The following is a 21,909-nucleotide window of genomic DNA, read 5'->3' on the forward strand; positions in this document are numbered from 1 at the left end:
TGTGTGTGTGTGTGTGTGTGTGTGGTGTTGTTGCTGTTGTCTATCTTCTGCCTGTCATTCTATGTTTATACAGTATATCTCTCTTTTATTGTGTGTGTCATCTCAGAAATGATCTACATTTCAATATTTTATTATTGTTCATTAAACCATCCATTGGTCCAGCCCTGAAGTGGTTTTTTGGGTTAGCACGTTCCACGTTGGGCCAATTTCTGTTTCACTGCAGTGGTCCAGAGCCTGTAATCCCAACACAGAGAAAATGCTCATTCTCAGGTCTTTTTTGTGTCTCTACCAGTAGAATGAAACATCAGCCGCAGAAACTGCTGATTGAAGACAGCGAGACCTGCAGCATGTCTCCAGGGGTTTGCTGGTGTGATCATGCTAAAGGCGTGGCTCCTGCCTTTGGCCTGGACCCAAGTGTGTGTGCGACAGTCCTGCACTCGAAACACAGCCCCCCACACTCTGCTCTCAACAGCCAATACTGATGACTCATCAGGAAAAAGTGTGATGGGATGCAGCTTATTAAAGAATAGTGACTTTAACAGCACCCCTGTGAATTTTGTCAACATGTCCTCTGTAATTCATTTTAGATACACTATATGTTTAAGAAGAAAGTAAACTGCCAGATGATTTTGAGTCTGCACAGGATTCTGCATCGAGGAGGGTCATCGGGGGTAAGACCTCTGTGTCTCATTCAGTATTCAGACACTGCAGAGAAACAGGCTGCCACCCGCATTACAACACACACACACACACACACACACACACACACACACACACAGAGTTAGACACTCCCTCTCACTGCAACATGCTTCAATCCCATGCAGACATGCAGCACCTTTGCTTACACGCGTGACAGCTATACAGTTATTGCTTGTTTGATTTATTTATTTATTTCTGCATTGCCATATTAAGTTTCCAAAATTAATGTTTATTGATCGTTCATGACATGAATGATAAGGTAATCTCAAAATCAGTTTGACTGCACCACATTTGTGCTTAATGTTTCTGCATTACTTTTGTACTGAAATTAACTAAGCATATTATAAAGATTCTTATTATGACACATAATTTAAAGTAACAGTTTCGGTTATAGTGCATAAAAAACTAGAGGCAATATTTCAATATTTCTCTGAACCTTCTGGAAAACCAGAAATTAGTGCCTCAAATTCCCTATTGTGGAGCTTTCAAGGGCTTTAAACCGTTCTTTACGAACCACTGACTGCCTTCATTGCAGGAATTAACTTTCAGGCTCAATTTTGGCTCTTTAAAAGGTGACTCTCCAAGGGTCATCCGAGGAACACCCAAATGTAGCTTTTCATCTTTACATATTTTGACCTTTATTTATCCTCAGTTCTCTGCATGATGACAATCTCCATCGCATGAAAAGGGATGAGTGGCCACAAATGCAAAGGCCGTAAATGAATGAGCGCTCTCCTGGGACGCTGTCTTTTTTGCTCGGGGTTGCAGGTTTCCCCCTCCACCACCGCCCCTGCGTCAGATGATGCTTGCGGTCTCTGCCTATAAAAGATGCCGGTGTGACAACCCGACTGGCACTCTCCCTCTCTCTTTCTCTGTCTTTCCACATCCACACACTTCACCCACTCGGTCTGTGATCTTGAGCATTCCAGCATGAGTTATTCCGGCGACATGTACACGGGCAGCTCGTACAGGAAGATTTTTGGAGATGCGCCACGGCGCACCCCCGTGGGCAGCAGCCCGTCCCGGGTGACGGTGAGCTACCGCTCCGTACCCCAGCAGCAGCACCACCGCACCTACGGCTCTCCATCCCCCATGCTCACATCCTCAAGTTACCGGACCAAACTCGGATCCGGTCGCGGCGGCTACCAGCCGGACAGCGTGGACCTGACGCAGACCACCGCCGTGACCAACGAGCTGAAGATCATCCGCACCAACGAGAAGGAGCAGCTGCAGGGCCTAAACGACCGCTTCGTGACGTTCATCGAGAAGGTGCACAACCTCGAACAGCACAATAAAGTTTTGGAGGCGGAGGTCGCGCTGCTGCGCCAGCGCCACAACGAGCCGTCGCGCCTGCACGACCTCTACGAGCAGGAGATCCGCGAGCTGCGCGCCCGCGTCGAGGAGATGACGCACGAGAAGAGCCAGATGCACCTGGACTGCGTGCAGATGAACGATGCTCTGGAGCGCTTCAAGGAGAAGCTGGACGAGGAGACCCGGCTGCGGGAGGAGGCCGAGAACAGCCTGAAGGGATACCGCAAGGACGTGGATGACGCCACCCTGTCCCGCCTGGAGCTGGAGAAGAAAGTTGAGTCCCTGCTGGATGAGATCGCGTTCCTCAGGAAAGTGCACGAGGAGGAACTCCAGGAGTTACAGGCGTCCCTTCAGGCCACCCAGGTATGAAAAAACTTGAAAAAATCCGTTGGCTGGTTGTAGGGCACTTTTTAGCTGGTCAGCCTGGGATGCCAAATAAAACCTTTATTGCCAGGCTGGTTGGCCATGCTGAGTTTTGTTGTTGTTGTTTTTTTACTAAGATTTTCTATTGCAAATACATAACATGCCATAGTTGCAAGAGTATAGGCTACATAATATATATTTTTAATTCCTGTTAGATAAAACTACCCAGTTAAGCGAAATATTGCATAGTAAGATGGTATTGAAATGACTACATACAATATCCTACACTAAAATATTTGGTCAATTATTCTAAAATATGATTTACATAACTGCATTAGTGTAAGATTTACCGTTCACAATTATATGTGACAATATCAAATTATGAAAAGCATACAAATTCTGTGTTCTCAATGTTTTGATGTTCATTAATATCTCACATCACATAGTGTTGCAGTGACATTTATGACTTTGATTTATGCAGTGGCATAATCATGCAGATCTATTTGGGAATGATTTGAAATTTTTATTAGTTTCCAGTATCCTATAATGAAACATGTTTATCCAAATATTCCATATGCTTTTGGTTTGAAAATCATTACATTATAGCCTTCTGTAAAATGCTTTCTCAGGAAACAAACATTCAGCAAATATTTCAATTAATTAGATTTGAACTGCATACAACCAATTTTACATGAGTGAATTAACCTGACTACAGCTTCTTTGAAAGATTTTTTTAGGTCTTATCAGGTAGAAATATCTTTATAAGCTAGCTACTGCATATCATTTATTTGAGAAGATCAGTTGAAGCAGATAAAGCCTAGAAATAATATGTATTTATTAATGCTTTGAAATTCAAGTGGCACACTGTGGGTATGCGTATCATGACTGTGCAGTGTCATTGAGGGCGGTGTGTGTCTGGGAGGATTTACAGCACTGCAGCTCAGACACTCGTGTGCGTAACGCTGAGAATCTGACGCTCCACTGCACCAGGACCAGCACCTCAGTCAAAATGTAATTTATAACATATATGCATTTATAACGCCAGTCTCTTCTCTCATGCAACTTAAAAATCTAAAAAAAACAATATTTAATCAGACAAAGACACAGAGGATCCCTGGAGAGGGAGAAATGTATTTAAAAGTTGGAAAAGGTTGTTGATGATGGGATGTTTAAACTTCCTTACCTCCAGGCAATGAGGAGGTGATGCAGTAGCGCAGGATTTTAGGTGTGGCTGCAGAGTGCAGCGGGACCCCCGCAGCGCAGCGTCCTTGAGAGGGACTGCATCGCTTTAGACTCGCTCTCAGAGTCGTGCAGCAGCTTCTCAAAGTATTTCTACACTACAGATTACATTTCCTTCAGGGTTTTATTCAATAACCCTGAGTATAAGCAATTACACTGTTAATGTGAGTGTAATTGTTGTAAGCTGATGTTCACCATTAATGGATTGCTGTTTTCTGCGTGCTGATGGTGTGGTGGATGAATTGCCTCCTTATGAAAGCATGCAGTGTCATCTTTCCTTGAGCATTAAAACCCATGAGTTTGCGCTCCATCCCGCAGCCTCAGGGGCCCAAAACTTCATTAGCACAAATTACACTCAAAGACTGATTAAACGCCACGGCCAACATTAGCACCGCATTTATCAGCTCTCCTGCATTTTTGATAACTTTACAACCTGATGGACAGTGGTTTATTGATTACAGTCACTGTAAAACTGTGTATTTATTGCAACTTATTGTAATTTAACATGAATGTCTCATGCCAAATTATCTATATGTATAGCTATGTAATGTATGCTCTCCCTTTAGCTCAAATGTAAATGCCTGTTTCAGGGTATTCATTATTTATTAGAAATCAATAATAAATCAGCAACTTTATTGCAGTTCCTCCACCAATCAATTTTAGAGACTAAAGGCTATTTATGGCTATCATTAACTACTGTTCAAAACTTTATGCTCACCAAGTCTGCATTTATTTGATCAAAAGTACAGTAAAATTGAGTGAAATATAATTTAAAAAAATGTTCTATTTGAATGTATTTAAATAAAAAAAACTTTTCTAGTTTATTCTTAGCTAAAAACACTTAGATCTTTCAAAATTATATATGCTCATTAATGTATATTTACTTCTTTCAAGTAAAAAAAGTATTCTTGTAAGTTTTGCCATTGAAAATACATATGGGTGAGTGGTTCGAATGCTGGTCGCCATGTTGCCCCTCCATCTTGAAAGTACATTAGCCAAAGAGGGACATACCCGTAAATTCAAGCTTCGCCTTTCGCGTTTTAACACTTGACGGCACTCATGGACGAGGTCGAACTGGAAGCCATGTTAATCTTGGACTAAATCGGCCACCGTAGGAGTTAAAACAAAATCAGAATTGAGAGGAAAAGAAACTAATATTCACTGGATGGTCATATACCTTTACACCGCTAGTTAGGGGAAAATATCACACAGTGTAGCTTTAAAAATGTAATTTATTCCTGTGGTGCAAAGCAACATTTTCAGCACCATTACGTCAGTCTTCAATGTCACATGATCCTTCAGAAATCATTATGCTGATTTGCTGCTCAAGAAAAATATCTTATTATTATCCATGTTGAAATAAGTCGTGCTGCTCAATGTGGAAACCTGACTTTTTTCAGTGTGCTGGGATGAATAGAAAGTTAAAAAGAACCAAATTAATTTAAAATAGAAAACGTTTTCTACATTTCACAATATCATATATACCCCTGGTTTCACAGACAAGTGGCTGAAAGCAACTTGCATTGACATCTTAAAATATTTGTTTTGTCTCAAGATGCACAATGTTTTTTTAAGGCACGTTTATAAAAGCTACTTAAAATCCTCCTTGAACTAAAGCTTAATCTTGACTTAATAAGCTCTGTCTGTGAAACTAGGTCTTATAGTTGTATTCAACTTATTAACAGTTAAGTTTGTTGTCTGTTTTCCATGCTCAGGTGTCTGTTGAGATGGACGTCAGTAAGCCTGACCTTGCTGTGGCCCTGAAGGACATTCGTGCCCAGTACGAGACTCTCTCTTCCCAGAACCAGCAGCAGGCAGAGGAATGGTACCGCTCCAAGTTCGTCAGTGTGACGGAGGCGGCGGCACGCAACAACGATGCTCTGAAGCAGACCAAGGACGAGCTGTCTGAGTACCGCCGACAGCTGCAGTCCCGCACCCTGGAGATCGAGTCTCTGAAAGCCCATAACGAGTCCTTAGAGAGACAGCTGGCTGAGATGGAGGACCGCCACAACAACGAGATCGGCGAGCTGCAGGTGAGAGCTTAAGATTTTGGATAATATTGGAGATTTTGGAGTTTAATATGAAAAAGTGGTGGAGTATCCCTTTAACATAGGTCCTTAACTTAATTAGCTTGCAATCACATCATTCTCTTTAGGGCACATTCGATTTGTTTCTAGTGTATCAGTAGCCAATGAGCTCGCTGTTCAACCTTTGAATACTTGGCGAAGATTTGCTGTAGCAGTTGCAGTGCACTTTCAGAAACCCTCCACTTTCCCCTGTATAGATCTGCTACAGGTAATTAATGTATGCTGTTTTGTACAGCAGAAGATTGTTTTAAGCCCCGTTTCCACCAAAATTACCCAGAACAATTTGTCGCAAGAACTTCCCCCCAGACCTTTTGCTGTCTGCGTTCAGTCTAAAGTACCGTGAAGATTAGTCCGGTGACATAGGACTGCATGCGACTTTCCAGTTCCCGATAAATTTCATTTTCTGCATATAAGCTTAATAAAGCCTGAATTTTGTTTTCAGTCCAGTCATATTTTTTTAAGTGTTGATTCCAATAGCAAACAACTCTTACTCCACACACCAAAACATACTTTTTAAAATGGTGGTTGAAATAAAATGCTGCGTGAACTCAACCAATCGGCATCAACGCTTAAGCACCATGCCCAAAAGTTCTTGAACTTTGAAAAAGTACTACCTAGCGAGCGGGGACTCTTTGAGGGGGACATTTTTACCTGGAACTTCATTTAGACCCTGATCCTGCGGTCAAACCGAGTGCCTATTAACGTTCCTGAAAGAATGTTTGTTCATAACTTTGAGAGAACCTTGCTAGAACGTTAGCCAATTTTTTAATTCATTCCGTTAGCTGGATACGTTTTCTTGTAAGAAAAGTTTTTGGAGACATAAATGTCTTGTTTGTGGTGACAGGACACTATTCAGCAGCTGGAATCTGCTCTTCGGAGCACAAAAGGTGAGATGTCCCGCCACCTGCGCGAATACCAGGACCTGCTGAATGTCAAGATGGCGCTGGACATTGAGATCGCAGCCTACAGGTCAGACTCAGAACTCTTTCATTTAATGTTGATTCATTTATTAATGTTTCATCCTTATCAATATATGGACGTTCCCAACAGGAAGTTGCTGGAAGGTGAGGAATGCCGTCTGAGCTCTGTGAGCGGAGCCATGATGCAGTCCGTCTACTCTTATCCATCAAGCCGCACTTATGCCCTAAGCTCCTACAGGAGGAGCGTAGCCAAACCTGAGACAGAGGAAGAGGAAGAGGAGGTGGAGGAGGAAGAGGAGGAAGAGAAGGATGAGGAGAAGGAAGAAGGAGAAGAGGAGGCAGGAGAGGAGGCAGAAGAAGGAGAAGAACAGGAAGAAGGAGGTGATGAGGAGGAGGAAGAGGAAGAGGAGGTGGAAGAACAAGAGGATAAGAAGGAGAAGGAAAAGGAGGATGAGAAGAAGGAAAAGGAAGAAAAGAAGAGCCCAAAGGAGCAGAAGGAGAATGAGAAGGAGAAAGAGAAAGAAAAGGAGAAAGAGAAGGAAAAGGAGAAGAAGAGCGATAGCAAGGCAGATAGCAAGAGTGAAAAGGGGGACAGTAACAAGGGTGAAAAGGCCGCTGCGGTCAAGAGCAAGTAAAGCTGCGTACCTTCACCGCTTCTGCCACATCCGTCTGGACCCCTCCATGTCCCCTTTACCTCTCTGTCCCTCAGCCACACACAACACCACCAAACAAACCTCATCTTCTCATCTCCACTCTCATTTCACTAGGTATGGCTGATTTCATCTGCTGATGCATCAGGATATCTACAGGAAAGCACTGAGTCAGTAACTAAAGCACCAAAACCCTTTTCTGTATAGCACTCGAGATTAAACAGGGTCTATGCAGAGAGTATGTGGAGCAGTTCACCCAAAAATGACAATTTTCTTATCGTTTACTTTCAATACGAGATGTAGGGCAGAATGTTCTGTTTTTCATACAACAGAAGTGGATGCAGAAGCTTCCAAGCTTTCCAAAAAGCACCACAAAAATGTCATAAATGTCGTTCATGCAAATCTGTCTTCAAAAGTCCTAAAACTCTGAAATGTGAGGTCGTGTCAGGATAGGTCCTAGCGGAACAGTGCGCTAGGTCTTTGTTTAACACGAGCAAATGAGATTTGTGACCTCATATGGAACACATTTAGGCACCGTTCACACAGCAAATGTTTTTGCATCATAATTTTAAGTAAACATGCACTAGATAGACGTGACGCTCACATCTTGCATCTCATGCTGTGTCTCATGAGTTAAAAGAAGTTGTAATTTGACAAACCCCCTCTCTAGACCTTGCTATTTATTTCTTTTCACCACCCTGCATCTCGCGTTTTGAATGCAGAAACACGTTCTGTGTGAATGGCCCCTTACTGTGTACCTCCATGCACTTCTTTTGTATGGAAAAGAGAACTGTTAGTCTAAGCTACAACAACATTTAGTCTACGCCAGGGGTGTCCAAACGCTGTCCTGGAGAGTTTAGCTCCAACTTGCCTCAACACACCTGCCTGGAAGTTTCTAGTAAGCTTAGTAAGACCTTGATTAGCTGGTTCAGGTGTGTTTAATTGGGGTTGGAGCTGATCTCTGCAGGACAGTGACCCTCCAGGAGCAGGACTTGACAACCCTGGTCAAAGCTATTCTTTGTGTCAGGGTCAGAACGACATTAGGAAGATTCAATTATGGCAAAATTTTCATTTCCGTGTCAAGATAGCAGCGTAAGTGAAGCTCAGACAGCAAAGACCCCCTTGACACCTGGTGTTCACGTGCCATTAGTAAAGTGCAGGACAGTTCAAAGCAAGATGATGCCATGCAAGGCTAAATAAACTGGTTCCAACCTCTCGGTGCTATTTGATTCTAAAAAATAAGTGAGTTTGGACTTTGAAAGAAGTGATTATTTACAGAGAAACAGTATTTCCATTATATAGAGCTACACTTGAGTCCTGAATGTATGTCATGAGCCGAGCACAGGGACAGGCCACATCTCCTATTTGTCCAGCAATATTAGGGCATCTATACCCACATGAACGAAATTGTCCAAGCTCATTTCATTAAGTTCACTCGTAGGGGAGAGAATGTTTTAATTCACATTCTCATGCAAAGCATCCACCATTTTTTTAACTTTAATGTTCGCATCCATCCATCCATCCGTTCATGGTTTCCTTAATTGCAGAGGTCATAGCACGGCAAACGTGACGGCATGGAGTTGATCAAGTTTGGTGAGATTAAAGATTAAACCTGTATGGACTTCTTGGGGAGGGTTTCAATGTTTAGATTTTGGAGAGACGAGAGCATCTGTAGTGTGGGAAAATCCTTCTGCAATTTAGATTCTGACGCTTTAGAGACGATTGCTGCTAAATATCCCTCTATTCCTTCCTGTGTTCAAAAATGACCTCCTCTTGATTGATTCATTCGTGATGGAGCCTGATGTCAATCTTCCTCTCTCTTATTCTCTCTTTCTCCTTCTAATCTGTGGCATGGCTTCCTTCTGAAACCCGACGAGGTTCCTGTCCTTAGTATTTCTGCTCACAAATGTCATATCCAGGTCGCTCCTGAAATCAAAAGATTTTTTTTTTTGTGTGTGTGTGTAATGAGAAGGAAGATTACTTTGAGGACAACTAAGATTCGTTGCATTATTCTGTGGACATGAATTTGTTGTGGGGGGTTTTGTGATTGAGTGCGTGTGTGTGCGCGTGCATACAAGAGCTTTCAGGCTTCAGGAAGCAGTGTAAACGCTGGTGTTTTCTGCAGCTGGTCGTGACAGGTCCACCCTGCAGGTGACAGTTTGGCCATAGAGAGGGCAGAGGGGTCACAGTCAGTCACACCTGCCATAGAGATGGGCTATTAACCGTCACATGAATACTCCGGATAATACCCACTCAGACAGCTAACTGAACCACCTCCAGTGACCCTTCACAATGCAGGCCTGCTTGATCGAATGATTACAGGACGCTGATTCTGTGATATTATGGGTTGGTGTCTAGTTTTATCAATTGAAATGTATTAGAAGCTGTGAGAAAGCATCGGGATTGTTTCTAAAATGAGATCTGATCATCATCTGTCACAGCAAATAACCTTATCTTAACAAACCACTCAATAATTGCTTAAATCGTTATTTAACAAATGGATAAAAATTCAACATCATGGATGGAAAACAATAACTAATGAGTCCACTATTTAGGTTATTACTTTAACATTTGACTAAATCTTTTGATTTATGCATGTTAATGGGTGTTTCAGATCACATCATGCCATCTCAGTTGGTCTGACTTCACCATTATTTATTTTTTTATGAACCTTTGTGCAAATACAGAATACTGACGGAAGATGCACCCTCATTATCCTTGATTTGAACTTTTTCCATCAATGGTCTTGATTTTTTTAAACAGTTTGATCGATAAATATATGGCTATTAAAAATTTGTTAAATAACATGCCCAATTCGACTAGATCACAGTTCTGGGAAAATACCATTCCAGAGTTCTTAAATGTTTTCTCTTTGGTCATTGGTCTGCACTCGAAGAAAAGTCTGTAAAAATAGGGGCGATTTTATAAAGTGTTTTACCCTCATATGATGAATTACTCGTAACATTGTATTGTTTTAGAGTTACAGGAAATGTAGGCTACGGCACTTAATGGATAATGTCCTGGCCGAAAATATGGTACGTTTTCCATTTTTCACCTGATTTGGTAAATGTCTTAAGTGTGGTGACTGATGTTAGTGAGTTTACTGTTCTAACTCATTTTTGCAGCAACCTTTGGGTTATAATATAATCCAAATAGTAGATTGTATTATAATCCAAAAGAGTAAAAAGAGGAGGAAAAAACCAAGAGCAAGATTTCCAATAAATTTAATAAAACAGTTGTAGCAATTATTAATGAAATGAATAAATCAAGAGGAGTTTCAATTTGCATGGCTTGATTCACTTGGAGCTTGACAATATGAGGGGGTGGGATAGATTTGCTTGATGTGTGTAAAAATGTACGTAAATGCCTTAAACATGAATCTAAACTGCTTAAAAGAGTCCTCACGTATTCTGCATCTTGATGACACTGTTTCAGAGATGGTTCAAGAGTGCTGACACTTAAACTGTATGGCTGCTAACTGATACAGTGATGTTCCCCTAAAGCCAAATAAAGACATTTATCAACCAAATGTACCATGTTAACTTTTTTATCTTGTGTTATATTAAGCAACCACACACCACTCACCAGCCAAACAGTTGTTTTATATAAAATAATTAAATGGATTTACCATTAACACACTTCCATTTTTTTTTTATCACAGTGATGCTACTGTTAGGGGTTAACAGCTTATGACCCAGGACCAGTAGTGAAGAAATGAAGACAGAGTCAGGATTGCAATTAATTAAAAGAAACATTTACTTAGAATAGTTTGCAGTTTCAAAAGCAGAAGCCAGCTTCAAGTCTCACAAGGAGTTTGTAGGCCGCGCTCCCGCTCTCACCGTCTCATTGCCCTATCGTACATACAATTGTCCCAACAGTTATACCGTTTTCAAGGTCTTATCCACGTTATTACTGCAATGTGGATGGTTCTGATTGGCTCAGAGACAATGCACAGTCATGGTGAATTTCCACACATGTCAGTGAATCTGATCCACATTTCCATAGACGTGTCACTTGTTGACTCTTTCACCTCGGAATTAGGCCCATAGTGACCTTCCAGATCTGGAGCAGGCGCCAGCTTGCCCAGAACAACAAGTCCACCCATCTCTTAGGGTGCCCATTGTACACCATTCTGATCTGTAACATAGAATATAGCACACATACACAGATACAGTCTCTCCAAGGTTGGAGCTGATTAAGCTCCAGTTCTTACCAAAACATACAGATAGCATGTGCTTTCTTTCGGTGAGAGGGACACACAATAGTACAGGCAATATTCATCTTGACTTTTTAGTGTTTCAATAAAAGGAAATATAAAAGGAATAAAATATAATAAATTAAATGAAAGACAAATCCATATTTCATCTCTGGATGCCGGGCTAAGTGAGCAAACCCTGTTATTGCACTCCTGATATGTTAGGGGTGTGTGATACCTCAAAAATCTAAACAAAAAAAAATTGTGTGACACATCACACATCCCTAGGCCAGACCCTTAGTCACTCCTCAGAGACAAAATATACACTTTAGAAAACAAGAAACTAAAAGCAAAATCATAACTGGATAGAATCATTTTAATAATATAGGATAAATATTGATTTACGTTTACGTACTATATACAGGTATATTGAAGCAGCAGTGGATTTTAGAATCCCCCCTTCAATCCCTCTTCAAGGCCAATTTTGGGGTCCCGATGACCCCCTAAAGTTGGTCTACCAATTTAGGCCGTTTCATAATGTTCCACGCCCCCCTTTTAGTTTATAATCTTTGAAAAAGATCCCTCAGGGATTTAACTTCAACCATTATTAATCTTATCTCATTTGGTTTTATCATTGGCTTGACTGATTACAACTAGAGCATATTCATCCTCAGGAGGACATACTATATTAGCACCCCATGTTAAATACCACTCCATTATAAATAACAAGATATCTCATCTAAAATAGGTATTTCAAATCCACTTCTTTCAAAACACAGACCTTTTTCATCTTAAAAAAACAATAGTGGTCTGAAATACAAATAAACAAAATAAATAGGCATAATAATCCATCCAATTACATTCAGTCTCTGCATAAAACATCCTTCAGTTTACAGTCTACATATATGTACCATCTTAACACATCCCATTCATTTCTTTCTCAAACATGTTCATAACATCCATTTCAATCACTATTCCAATTTTACTCAAGAACCTTCTTGTTGAACCCATTTTCATAACTCCATTTTCTTTTCCACATACTCAAACCTTTTTGTCAAACTTGCTATTTCCATCAAATCCAGTTTTCACTCATGATAGCCCACATCATATTTAACTTAAACGAACATAACCATAAAATTGTTAATGTTGAAAACTTCATCAAAATGAAATATTTATCCATTTGTATTACATTCAATCAGCTTCTTCACATCTTTATCTCATGACATTATGCTCAATCATACTCAATAACCAGTTACTTTTCAAAATCACTTTTTTCAAACCCGTTATTTAGTTATTTTGAAGAACCATTCAAAATCTATTAATTAGGATCTCCTTTAAAGTACCCCTTTTCTTTCAATGTCTTGTCCATTAAAATTCTTTAGGCGTAAGCTCCAAATGACCAAAATCTTAAACCTCTTGATTTATGTCATCTGGCAGTGCAAATGCACCATGTGATCATTATTGTTTCAGTCTTATCTCTACTGCTCAGCAGAAACCAAAATATTATTTTACTTATCTCTCAACTCCAGTTACACAGAAAAACTTAAAGTCACTTGCTCCTTTAACATTAATTTGACATTATTACTAGACATCTAATGTCCTGCGTCCATTTAAAGGTGCACTATGTAGTATTTTTGCAGTAAAATATCTAAAAACCACTAGCCCGGTGTTATATATTTTGTTCAGTTTAGTACAATATCCCAGATGTTTCTAACTATTTGTAAATTGTGAGAAAATTGCTATTTTAACTAAGGACACGGGACGTTTCAGCATAGCGTTTGAGGGAGTCGCCTGTCAATTGCGTCATATCTGCACTACCCTTGGTTTCGGGTTTTATTTGGCAGGAGCGCTTTACTCTTAGCAGTGTGAACAAGTGAATGCACGGAGTAACGTCATAACATCATTTTAAACACACCTAAATGTATCTAATATGATAAACAGAGCTGCATTACCTCAATATCATAACCGGAAGAGCGGATCAGTGCAGGCGCCTGGCGAATGTGTCCCATCCCGTCATAATAAAAGTCCCGGTATTTGTGAGGCGGGTGTTTGTTTAACAATCGCTCCAGCAGCTGTGCTCAGGTCCACAACACTCGGTCCTGCTCTGCTTCATATTAGTAACGTTAATAACCGCATGCATGACTTCAGCCAATTTGTCACTTTGTCTCTGCCGTCAAGTTTCTAACATTTATAGCCCCGTTTCCACCACAGGAACTTTACCCAGGAACTAGGAACTTTGGGTGGTACTTCGTGTGTTTAGACCGCAGGAACCAGGGTAAAATTGAAGTTCCGGGTAAATATTTCCCCCTCCAAACGGCCCTGCTCGCGAGGTAGTACTTTTTCAAAGTTCAGGAACTTTCGAGGGCGGGACTTGGGCGCTGAACATGCTGATTGGTTGAGCTCACGCAGTTCAACCGGCATTTTTAAAAGTCTTTTGCGAGGTTCGTTCTGCGTTCAGTAAATATCAGTCTTGCTCTCTGTCTGGTGGCGCGCGGTCGTCTCAGCCATCTCACGTTCAATGTCCGTAATAGCTGATAATAATATACATTGCCATTTTAAATCTAGCTTTAACAAGCTTTCTGAATATGCTGCTCTTTTCTGTCGTTGTTAATTACCTCTTTAGTAAACCTATACATAACCAGCAAAAGCAGCAAAGCTTGAATCTCTTCCATACTCGTTATTAATTTTTTTTCACCATGTAAACGACCTGACCGATTACTTTTAAGTGTGTGTCCTTACATGACGTGACGGCGCGCGCCGCGCTCATGTTGACAAGAGAGGAAAGTACATTTTTCTGAGGGGTAAACTTTTTATTTCGTAAGTTATGAAGATAATGTTGGAGTAATGACACAGCGTATATTGCCCCAGGCAGTTTTTACTTTAACTGCGCCTGACAGAAGATTTTTTTTTCTGAGAGGATTATTACACTTTACAACAAATAGCTATAAATAATACTGTATTAGTCCTGGTGGCCGTTAAGAGTTGCTATGGCTACAGTCAACACACTCCAGCTGCTGGAGAAAACAGCGTTGACATTTTTGGTGCGGCAGACAAACTGCATGTGACAAAATGATTGCGATTGAAAGTCATCACATGTAAACACCAGATCGGTTTAGATAACGTCTCATGTAAACAGATCACTAAATCTTTCAATCGGTACACACACAAATGATTACTGTCCTTCACTGATTTGGAGGAACAGTCGCGCGCAGTCCTACATCACCGGACTAATTTGCCTAATCTTCTCGGAACTTTATCGCGGTCGAAACGCAGACAGCTGCAGGTCTGGGGGGGAGAAAAGTTCCTGTAAAAAAGTTCCTGGTACAAATAGTTCCGGGTAATTTTGGTGGAAACGGGGCTTATGTTTACCATTTCTAATTGACATTATTTCAATTTAAACCCTCAATTTAAACACGGGTGTTTAACCCATTAAGAAACAGCAATCTTTAACTTTATAATTCCACTTAAAGGGGTACTTCAGCGCTGGGAAGATGAATCTGTATTTAAACTGGGTCATGAATGTAGTAGAAATGTGAAATTATTTTTGCATTTGGTGCCTTCTAGACTGAGAAAAGACAGAAAATGTATTTTTATAGAATACATAAAAAGCACATTTATTTGAATATACTCCAGGGTTTCTACTGATACAAAGCCATATGCTAATCGCGGAAGTAACCCTTTAAACTAATCCAGAGATTAATTCAAATCAACATCATAAATGACAAAAGTAGTCATAATTACCAGTAACAGACAGAGCTGGATACCAGTCCACTTAAAGCTCGTCCCATGTTCTGGATCAACTTTTCCAGATTCCTTCAGAATTAGCAATTTCTTTAAAAGTTGTCGTTTGCCTTAACCCATCTGTAATGATAAACACTCATTCCAGAGGTTAATGACCCCATACACACTATCAGGACAGAACAGTTTCACAAACCAACACATACAAAACATAAAGTGCAGTCATCAACAAACATACACACATTAAACATCTAACTATGAATTGCTCATTCTCAAAATTTGCTTTTAGTGTTTAACTAAAAAATATTTAAACTCAGTTCTTACATGGTTTCTTAACCAATTTTCAAATCATGTCTGTTCATTATTCCTTCATTTTTAGAGAAGTCAGCTGGGTTGTTTTGGTTCTGATATCATTGCTTTTTTTTTTTCAGCTTTAGCAGGACGATAACAGACAGAGCACCATCACTGCTTCTCAAGCAGTCTCTCTCTCTCTCTCTCTCTCTCTCTCTCTCTCTCTCTCTCTCTCTCTCTCTCTCTCTCTCTCTCTCTCTAACACAGACAGTCTCTTATATTAAATTCATTAACCTTAAACCTTCACAAAGTTTAGAAATGTAAATGTTTAACTTTCAAATTAGAGCTGTATAATCATCTCAAAATCTAATCATCTCAATTTTCACTCAGGGTCTTCCCTGGCATTCACAAACAATGCGGTACTTGAGTGAGCGTTATGGAGGAGCCATTATTAGGGCAGGCCCTGCTGTGTCCTGTCTGGACTCTCAGCCCCTACAGACACAGCTTACCCCCCTTACTGATGCTGGTGGCCTCACAGTCATCGGTTCAACTCTCATACACACTTCACATAAAAAAACACCTCCCTTCTTGGAAGTGCCCAATGCCGGTGACCCCCATGTCTTAGGTCGCCCCCGCTGGCCAAAAGAGGATCTTACCCGTCTTCGGCGAATCACCCTCATTCACATTGGTTAACGCTTGAGATATTTGACCCTTAAAAACAATCAGATGTTTTTCTGGAGCCTTGGGGAAAGTGCATTCAAGAGTCACCAGAGCTATTTAGTCTGCTTACTATAGGTAGAACATGGAGACATGTTAATCATAACACTGCTTAATCACTGATACCAATTACATCTTCTAAGCCACAACATATTAGCACATAGATTATACTCAGTGAATTTAGCCATATAACCACTGTCCATTCACTTTAATGCAAACAAATGCATGTTGACTCTGTGAGCTGATCCATTGGTCCTGTGCATGGTGGTGGCTAAGATTAGACAAAGATGTTACTGCTCATGGAATAATTAATTTAAAAAATTTAGGTAATTAAAATTCTGTATGTAGAAACATTTTATAACTTTATTATTGCCCTCCTAATGGCACTCTTTTTAACTAATCTCTCTATGAAGTCAAGTCAAGTCTCTATGATTTTCAACGGATGCACTGTGCTTTTACTAGAAATCTCTTATCACCTATGACACATGCTCAGATAACAGCATTGAGCTGGTTTTGAATGAGAGAGAGACTCTGAGTCATTCAGGATGGTACACTGTGTTTTCATAAACTTTATACTACTCACACTAGCTCAGCATAAGATCTGGCTAGAAATTAAAATTGTTTTCAAATAAGACATCAAACATTTCCTTTAAACTCTATCCGTAGACAGAGATCACATTTTCAAAATAATAATACGTTTATATATATATATTAAGAAAATATTATTTCTTATTTTCTTAGACAGAGTGTAAATCTCTTCTTTGTTTCTTTTTACTTTGTTTCATCTACAAAATTTGATCTGATGGGTTGATTTGCCACCATTTCTACACCTTAGGGCAATTTATTACATTTGGCAATCAGAATATACCATCCCTCAGTAACTTCTGGGATTTTTCTTTTAGGGGTTAAAAACACCCCACCCAAATTTACAAATTCATTAATAAGCACTCTTTGTTTGTAGCCAGTCAAGTTGCTATTTACATTTTCAATCAGAATTAAAACCTTGTTGCCATTTTTTGTTACTATGTTCTGCAAATTTCCTTTAAGTGAGGGCTTCAATACAAAGCTAGTTAAAACATTTGCTCTCTTTCATTTCAATATATTATCAAGACTGATCAGGTTACTGCCATATTTTAGCCATATTTTAGTCGAAGTTCATACTCACCGAAACAGCAAGAGATGGATGCGGCGATCTTTAACCATCACAGCTGTGGCTTCCGCGTGATGAAACTGCAAAGGACACTTGTACGAAAACGTCACACATACTGGTCCATGCCAATTTGGGTCACAATTTTTATTTTACTCGGGGTTGTTCCAGATGCATCCCTGGCAAACAACTCCAGAATCTATTTTATTTTGTTTAACTAATAATTAATTTTATTCCCTGACTGCCTGATTCACTAATTTCTAAACTCTAAGTTCGGGGTACCCCTGTCTGAGATGGAGCAGGTCCGCAATGTCTCCTGGACCTTACCAGTTGGTCCAAGACGGGCTCCTGTAGAGGACGTTACCACTGCCCCGCAGCGCCTCCCCTTTATTGAGTCCGCTTCTTTGCACTGTCTGCTACCGTTTTTACCTATGCCTTCAGCACGTCACGATGCTCTCAGCGACTTCTTATACTATTACCCTTTAGTGTAATTATGCCTCACTCTTCACAAGCGGAATGAAGCGAAGCACACTGCTCTCCTTCTCCAATCTCTTCCATTCAGACAACCCTAACCAAATAATTAAAGCTTTCTACTACCTTATTTGTTGTTTTGCCAGGGGTGTCACCAAGGAATGATTGCCCGCATCCTCCACCAAAACTGTTAGGTGTTAACAGATTATGACCCAGGACCAGTAGTGAAGAAATTAAGACAGGATTGCAATTAATTAAAAGAAACATTTACTTAGAATAGTTTGCAGTTTCAAAAGCAGAAGCCAGCTTCAAGTCTCACAAGGAGTTCGTAGGCCGCGCTCCCGCTCTCACCGTCTCGTTGCCCTGCCCTATCGTACATACAATTGTCCCAACAGTTATTCCGTTTTCAAGGTCTTATCCACGTCATTACTGCAATGTGGATGGTTCTGATTGACTCAGAGACAATGCACAGTCATAGTTATTACTAGGACCAGGAAGTAGGATCATATTAGTCCAGTTCTGTCAACACTGCACTGGCTCCCTATTAGACATTGCATACATTTTAAAATCTTGCTTATTACTTACAAAGCACTAAATGGTTTAGCTCCCCAGTACTTAAGCGAGCTCTTAACACATTATACTCCATCACGTCTATTGCGGTCTCAAAACTCTGGCCAGTTGATAATACCTAGAATATCTAAATCAACTGCAGGCGGTCGATCCTTTTCCTATTTAGCACCTAAACTCTGGAACAGTCTTCCTAGCATTGTTCGGGAAGCAAACACACTCTGTCAGTTTAAATCTAGACTAAAAACACATCTCTTTACCATGGCATACACATAGAACATTTTTTACTTACATTAGTCAAATCAAATGACTGATTGTTGACAATTGACTGGCTGCATTAACTAGGTCAGCCGGAACCGGGAACGCTTCCCATAACACCTGATGTACTCGTTACATCATAAAAAGAGTGGCATCTATGCTAATATTAGTCTCTTTGTTTATCCTGAGGTTTATCCTGGATCCGGGCCGTGTCGGGATCGGATGGTGGACCTGCGCTTGGACATGACCAACGCATCCTGGAGTGTCTGCTGAGCCGTGTCAATTGGTGTCTCCTCTGAATTTGCCTCACCGGCACGTCATGCTCAAAAAACCCGTCTCCGGTGCAATAATTCCGATCTTTCATGTATTCATACTCTTGTGTAATCAACGCACCATCCTAAATAAACCCGTCTCTTGCGTGATACCCTGAAATTTTGAATATTCCGATCTAATATGATTTCTGACCTGTAAGGTTGCCAGAATAATAATCATACACGGTGTGTTAATAGGCCAGAGGAGAACTGGCACCCCGACTGAGTCTGGTTACTCCCAAGGTTTATTTTTCTCCATCATGCCTTGATGGAGTTTTGGTTCCTTGCCACTGTCGCCTTTGGCTTGGCTCGCTTACTCAGTTGGGGCACTAAAATTATGATCCAAGTTATTCAACTAGTTATACAGATAAAATTTATGAATTAGGTTTTAATTAATTCTATAAACTATAATACGGATCTGCCAACATTGTCGCTATATGATAAATTAAAATAAGCTGATAACATCACTGTTTTCTCCAGTACGGCTGTACAGCCAAATCTAATTTTGATGCAGTTTTATCCTGTTTGACACTGTGAAGCTGCTTTGACACAATCATGATTGTAAAAGCGCTATATAAATAAAGTTGATTGATTGATTGATAGTAAATTTCCACTCATGTCAGTTAGATCCACTATTCCATAGACGTGTCACTTGGCAGACATTCCCTTGGGCATCAAGCGTTATGGCAGTGTGTAAAAGCGTGTTTGAGTATAAATATGCAGCTATAATGCCTGTAGGTGATTCTGAATTGATATTTCATGTCGATATACAATGGTTACACACTTAAAACTGACCGTAGTATTTAAATCTTTGTAAGACTGGCCAATCTATAGAGAGCAAGGGAAACTAACTTTATTGCACTCCGAGAGCCCCCTCATAGTTGGGAGCATTTCCGTTGTGTTGTGGTGATTCCGTCGTGTTGTGGCGATTTAGTTATGTTGTGCCTTGTTTCTGTTGTGTTGTGGCGATTTCGTTGTGTTGTGCCTTGTTTCTGTTGTGTTGTGGTGATTCCGTCGTGTTGTGGCGATTTCGTTGTGTTGTGCCTTGTTTCCGTTGTGTTGTGGCGATTTCGTTGTGTTGTGCCTTGTTTCTGTTGTGTTGTGGCGATTTCGTTGTGTTGTGCCTTGTTTCCGTCGTGTTGTGGCGATTTCGTTGTGTTGTGCCTTGTTTCTGTTGTGTTGTGGCGATTTCGTTGTGTTGTGCCTTGTTTCTGTTGTGTTGTGGCGATTTCGTTGTGTTGTGCCTTGTTTCTGTTGTGTTGTGGCGATTTCGTTGTGTTGTGGTTTAATTTAGTACGGCTGCACTACTGGGCCACCTAAGTACACAGCATCCAAAGCAGTTACAAAAAAAGAAAAAAGTCTGAATTGCTAAAACTTAACACAATTGTCATTGTTTACACACAACAACTCAAAATGGTTCACACTTCTAATAATGTGATCAAACCAACTGTACAAAATAACCTAGTTCAGAGTTCACAAGTGAACCGAATGATACCAACAACAGATTGAAACAATCTGAGAAGGAGAGGAGGAGGAGAATGTGTAAGAGGTGGTGGTGGATGAGGATGATAAAGAGCAGGGCGTGGGCAATGTTGTTAAGGGACTTTTGATGGGCAATTGGATCCGGCGCACTAGGTTTTTCCCTTTGCCTGGCAGGCCTGAGCCAACACGATGACATGATGCTGAAGCAGAATCAGTCTCTCATTGACCTTGATTTTGCAGTTGAACAACTTGCTGTATTTAAGTGTACTGTAACATTCTTTTGATTTAGAATTTTATTTGATCTTTTTGGCTTTTGCAGTTGGACTGCAGTATTATTACAGTATGCAAGTGTTGAATATACAGACATTCAGTAGTAAATTCAATATTCAGTACAATAGTATAATTGCAGTACATACAGTATACAATATCACATAATTTGCAATTCGCATACTTTATGTAATTGCAAAAATTGAATACTGTATATAAAATGTAATGTTCTGGATGGACTTTTTCAGAAGAGTCAGCTTCTCGACAAGAAATTTTTAGGGTACACCTGTGCATCATGCTCATAACTTCTCTGGAAGCTTCCCCACACCTCGTTCCTCACCTAGAGAATTAAATTGTCCTTCAAGATGGCTAACTTTTCCGGTTCACAGAAAAATTTGACCTCTCAGTGTCTATTATAGCATACAATATAAATGAAAGTGTAGATAGAGTAACATGTGCTGTCAATGAGATTCAAAGTTATTTTCATTACACTAAAGTGATCTTACAGCAGATGAAAGTTGATCAAAGCAGATGATCTCACAAGAGAAGAACAGTTCAAAAACCAAAGAACTAAATATGAACTTGGTATGCAACAAAATACACTATTTTGTCAATAACGGTAATACACAAATAAAGAAATAATTCTTCATCTGCTGCAACTTCGGCCAAATTGCACTACAGTATAGAGTACCATCGTCTCTTAGTTCGTCAAAAATATCCTGGACCCACAAAAAATTTAAAAAAAATAACAATCACAAATTTGCAGGTGTGTACTACGGTTTACTGGACACTGAGTGAAATTTCTCTCATATACTGTTACTGTTATTATTATACTGTAAGTAATATAAAAGCATGTAGATGATTCTAGGATGACTTTCATGAAGCACAACACCTGTGCTCCTAACCCGATTCCAAAAAAGTTGGGACGATATATACAAATTGTGAATAAAAACAGAATGCAGTGATGTGGAAGTTTCAAATTTCAATATTTTTTTCTGAATTCAACATAGATCAGTGGTTCCCAAACCTGTCCTGGAGGGACACATGGTCAAAAATGTTTGGACAAGGCTGTGTTTACCACTGTGTGGCATCCCCTTCTTCTTTTTATAACAGTCTGCAAATGTCTGGGGACTAAGGAGTCAAGCTGCTCAAGTTTAGGAATAGGAATGTTTTGCCATTCTTGTCCAATACAAGCT

General features: G+C 40.2%; 1 protein-coding gene across 1 annotated transcript; it reads left to right on the plus strand.

Annotated features, from left to right (window-relative positions):
* The first annotated feature begins 836 nt into the window (after nt 1–836).
* On the plus strand, nt 837–8,426 carry neff1 (neuronal intermediate filament family member 1). Its single transcript, XM_067439441.1, has 4 exons — nt 837–2,373; nt 5,328–5,645; nt 6,544–6,668; nt 6,750–8,426. The coding sequence occupies exons 1-4, from the start codon at nt 1,630–1,632 to the stop codon at nt 7,252–7,254; spliced, it is 1,692 nt and encodes a 563-aa protein (XP_067295542.1). The 5' UTR covers nt 837–1,629; the 3' UTR covers nt 7,255–8,426.
* The last annotated feature ends 13,483 nt before the right edge of the window (nt 8,427–21,909 follow it).

Source organism: Pseudorasbora parva, chromosome 3 (genome assembly GCF_024679245.1).
Source record: "Pseudorasbora parva isolate DD20220531a chromosome 3, ASM2467924v1, whole genome shotgun sequence".
Classification (NCBI taxonomy): domain Eukaryota; kingdom Metazoa; phylum Chordata; class Actinopteri; order Cypriniformes; family Gobionidae; genus Pseudorasbora; species Pseudorasbora parva.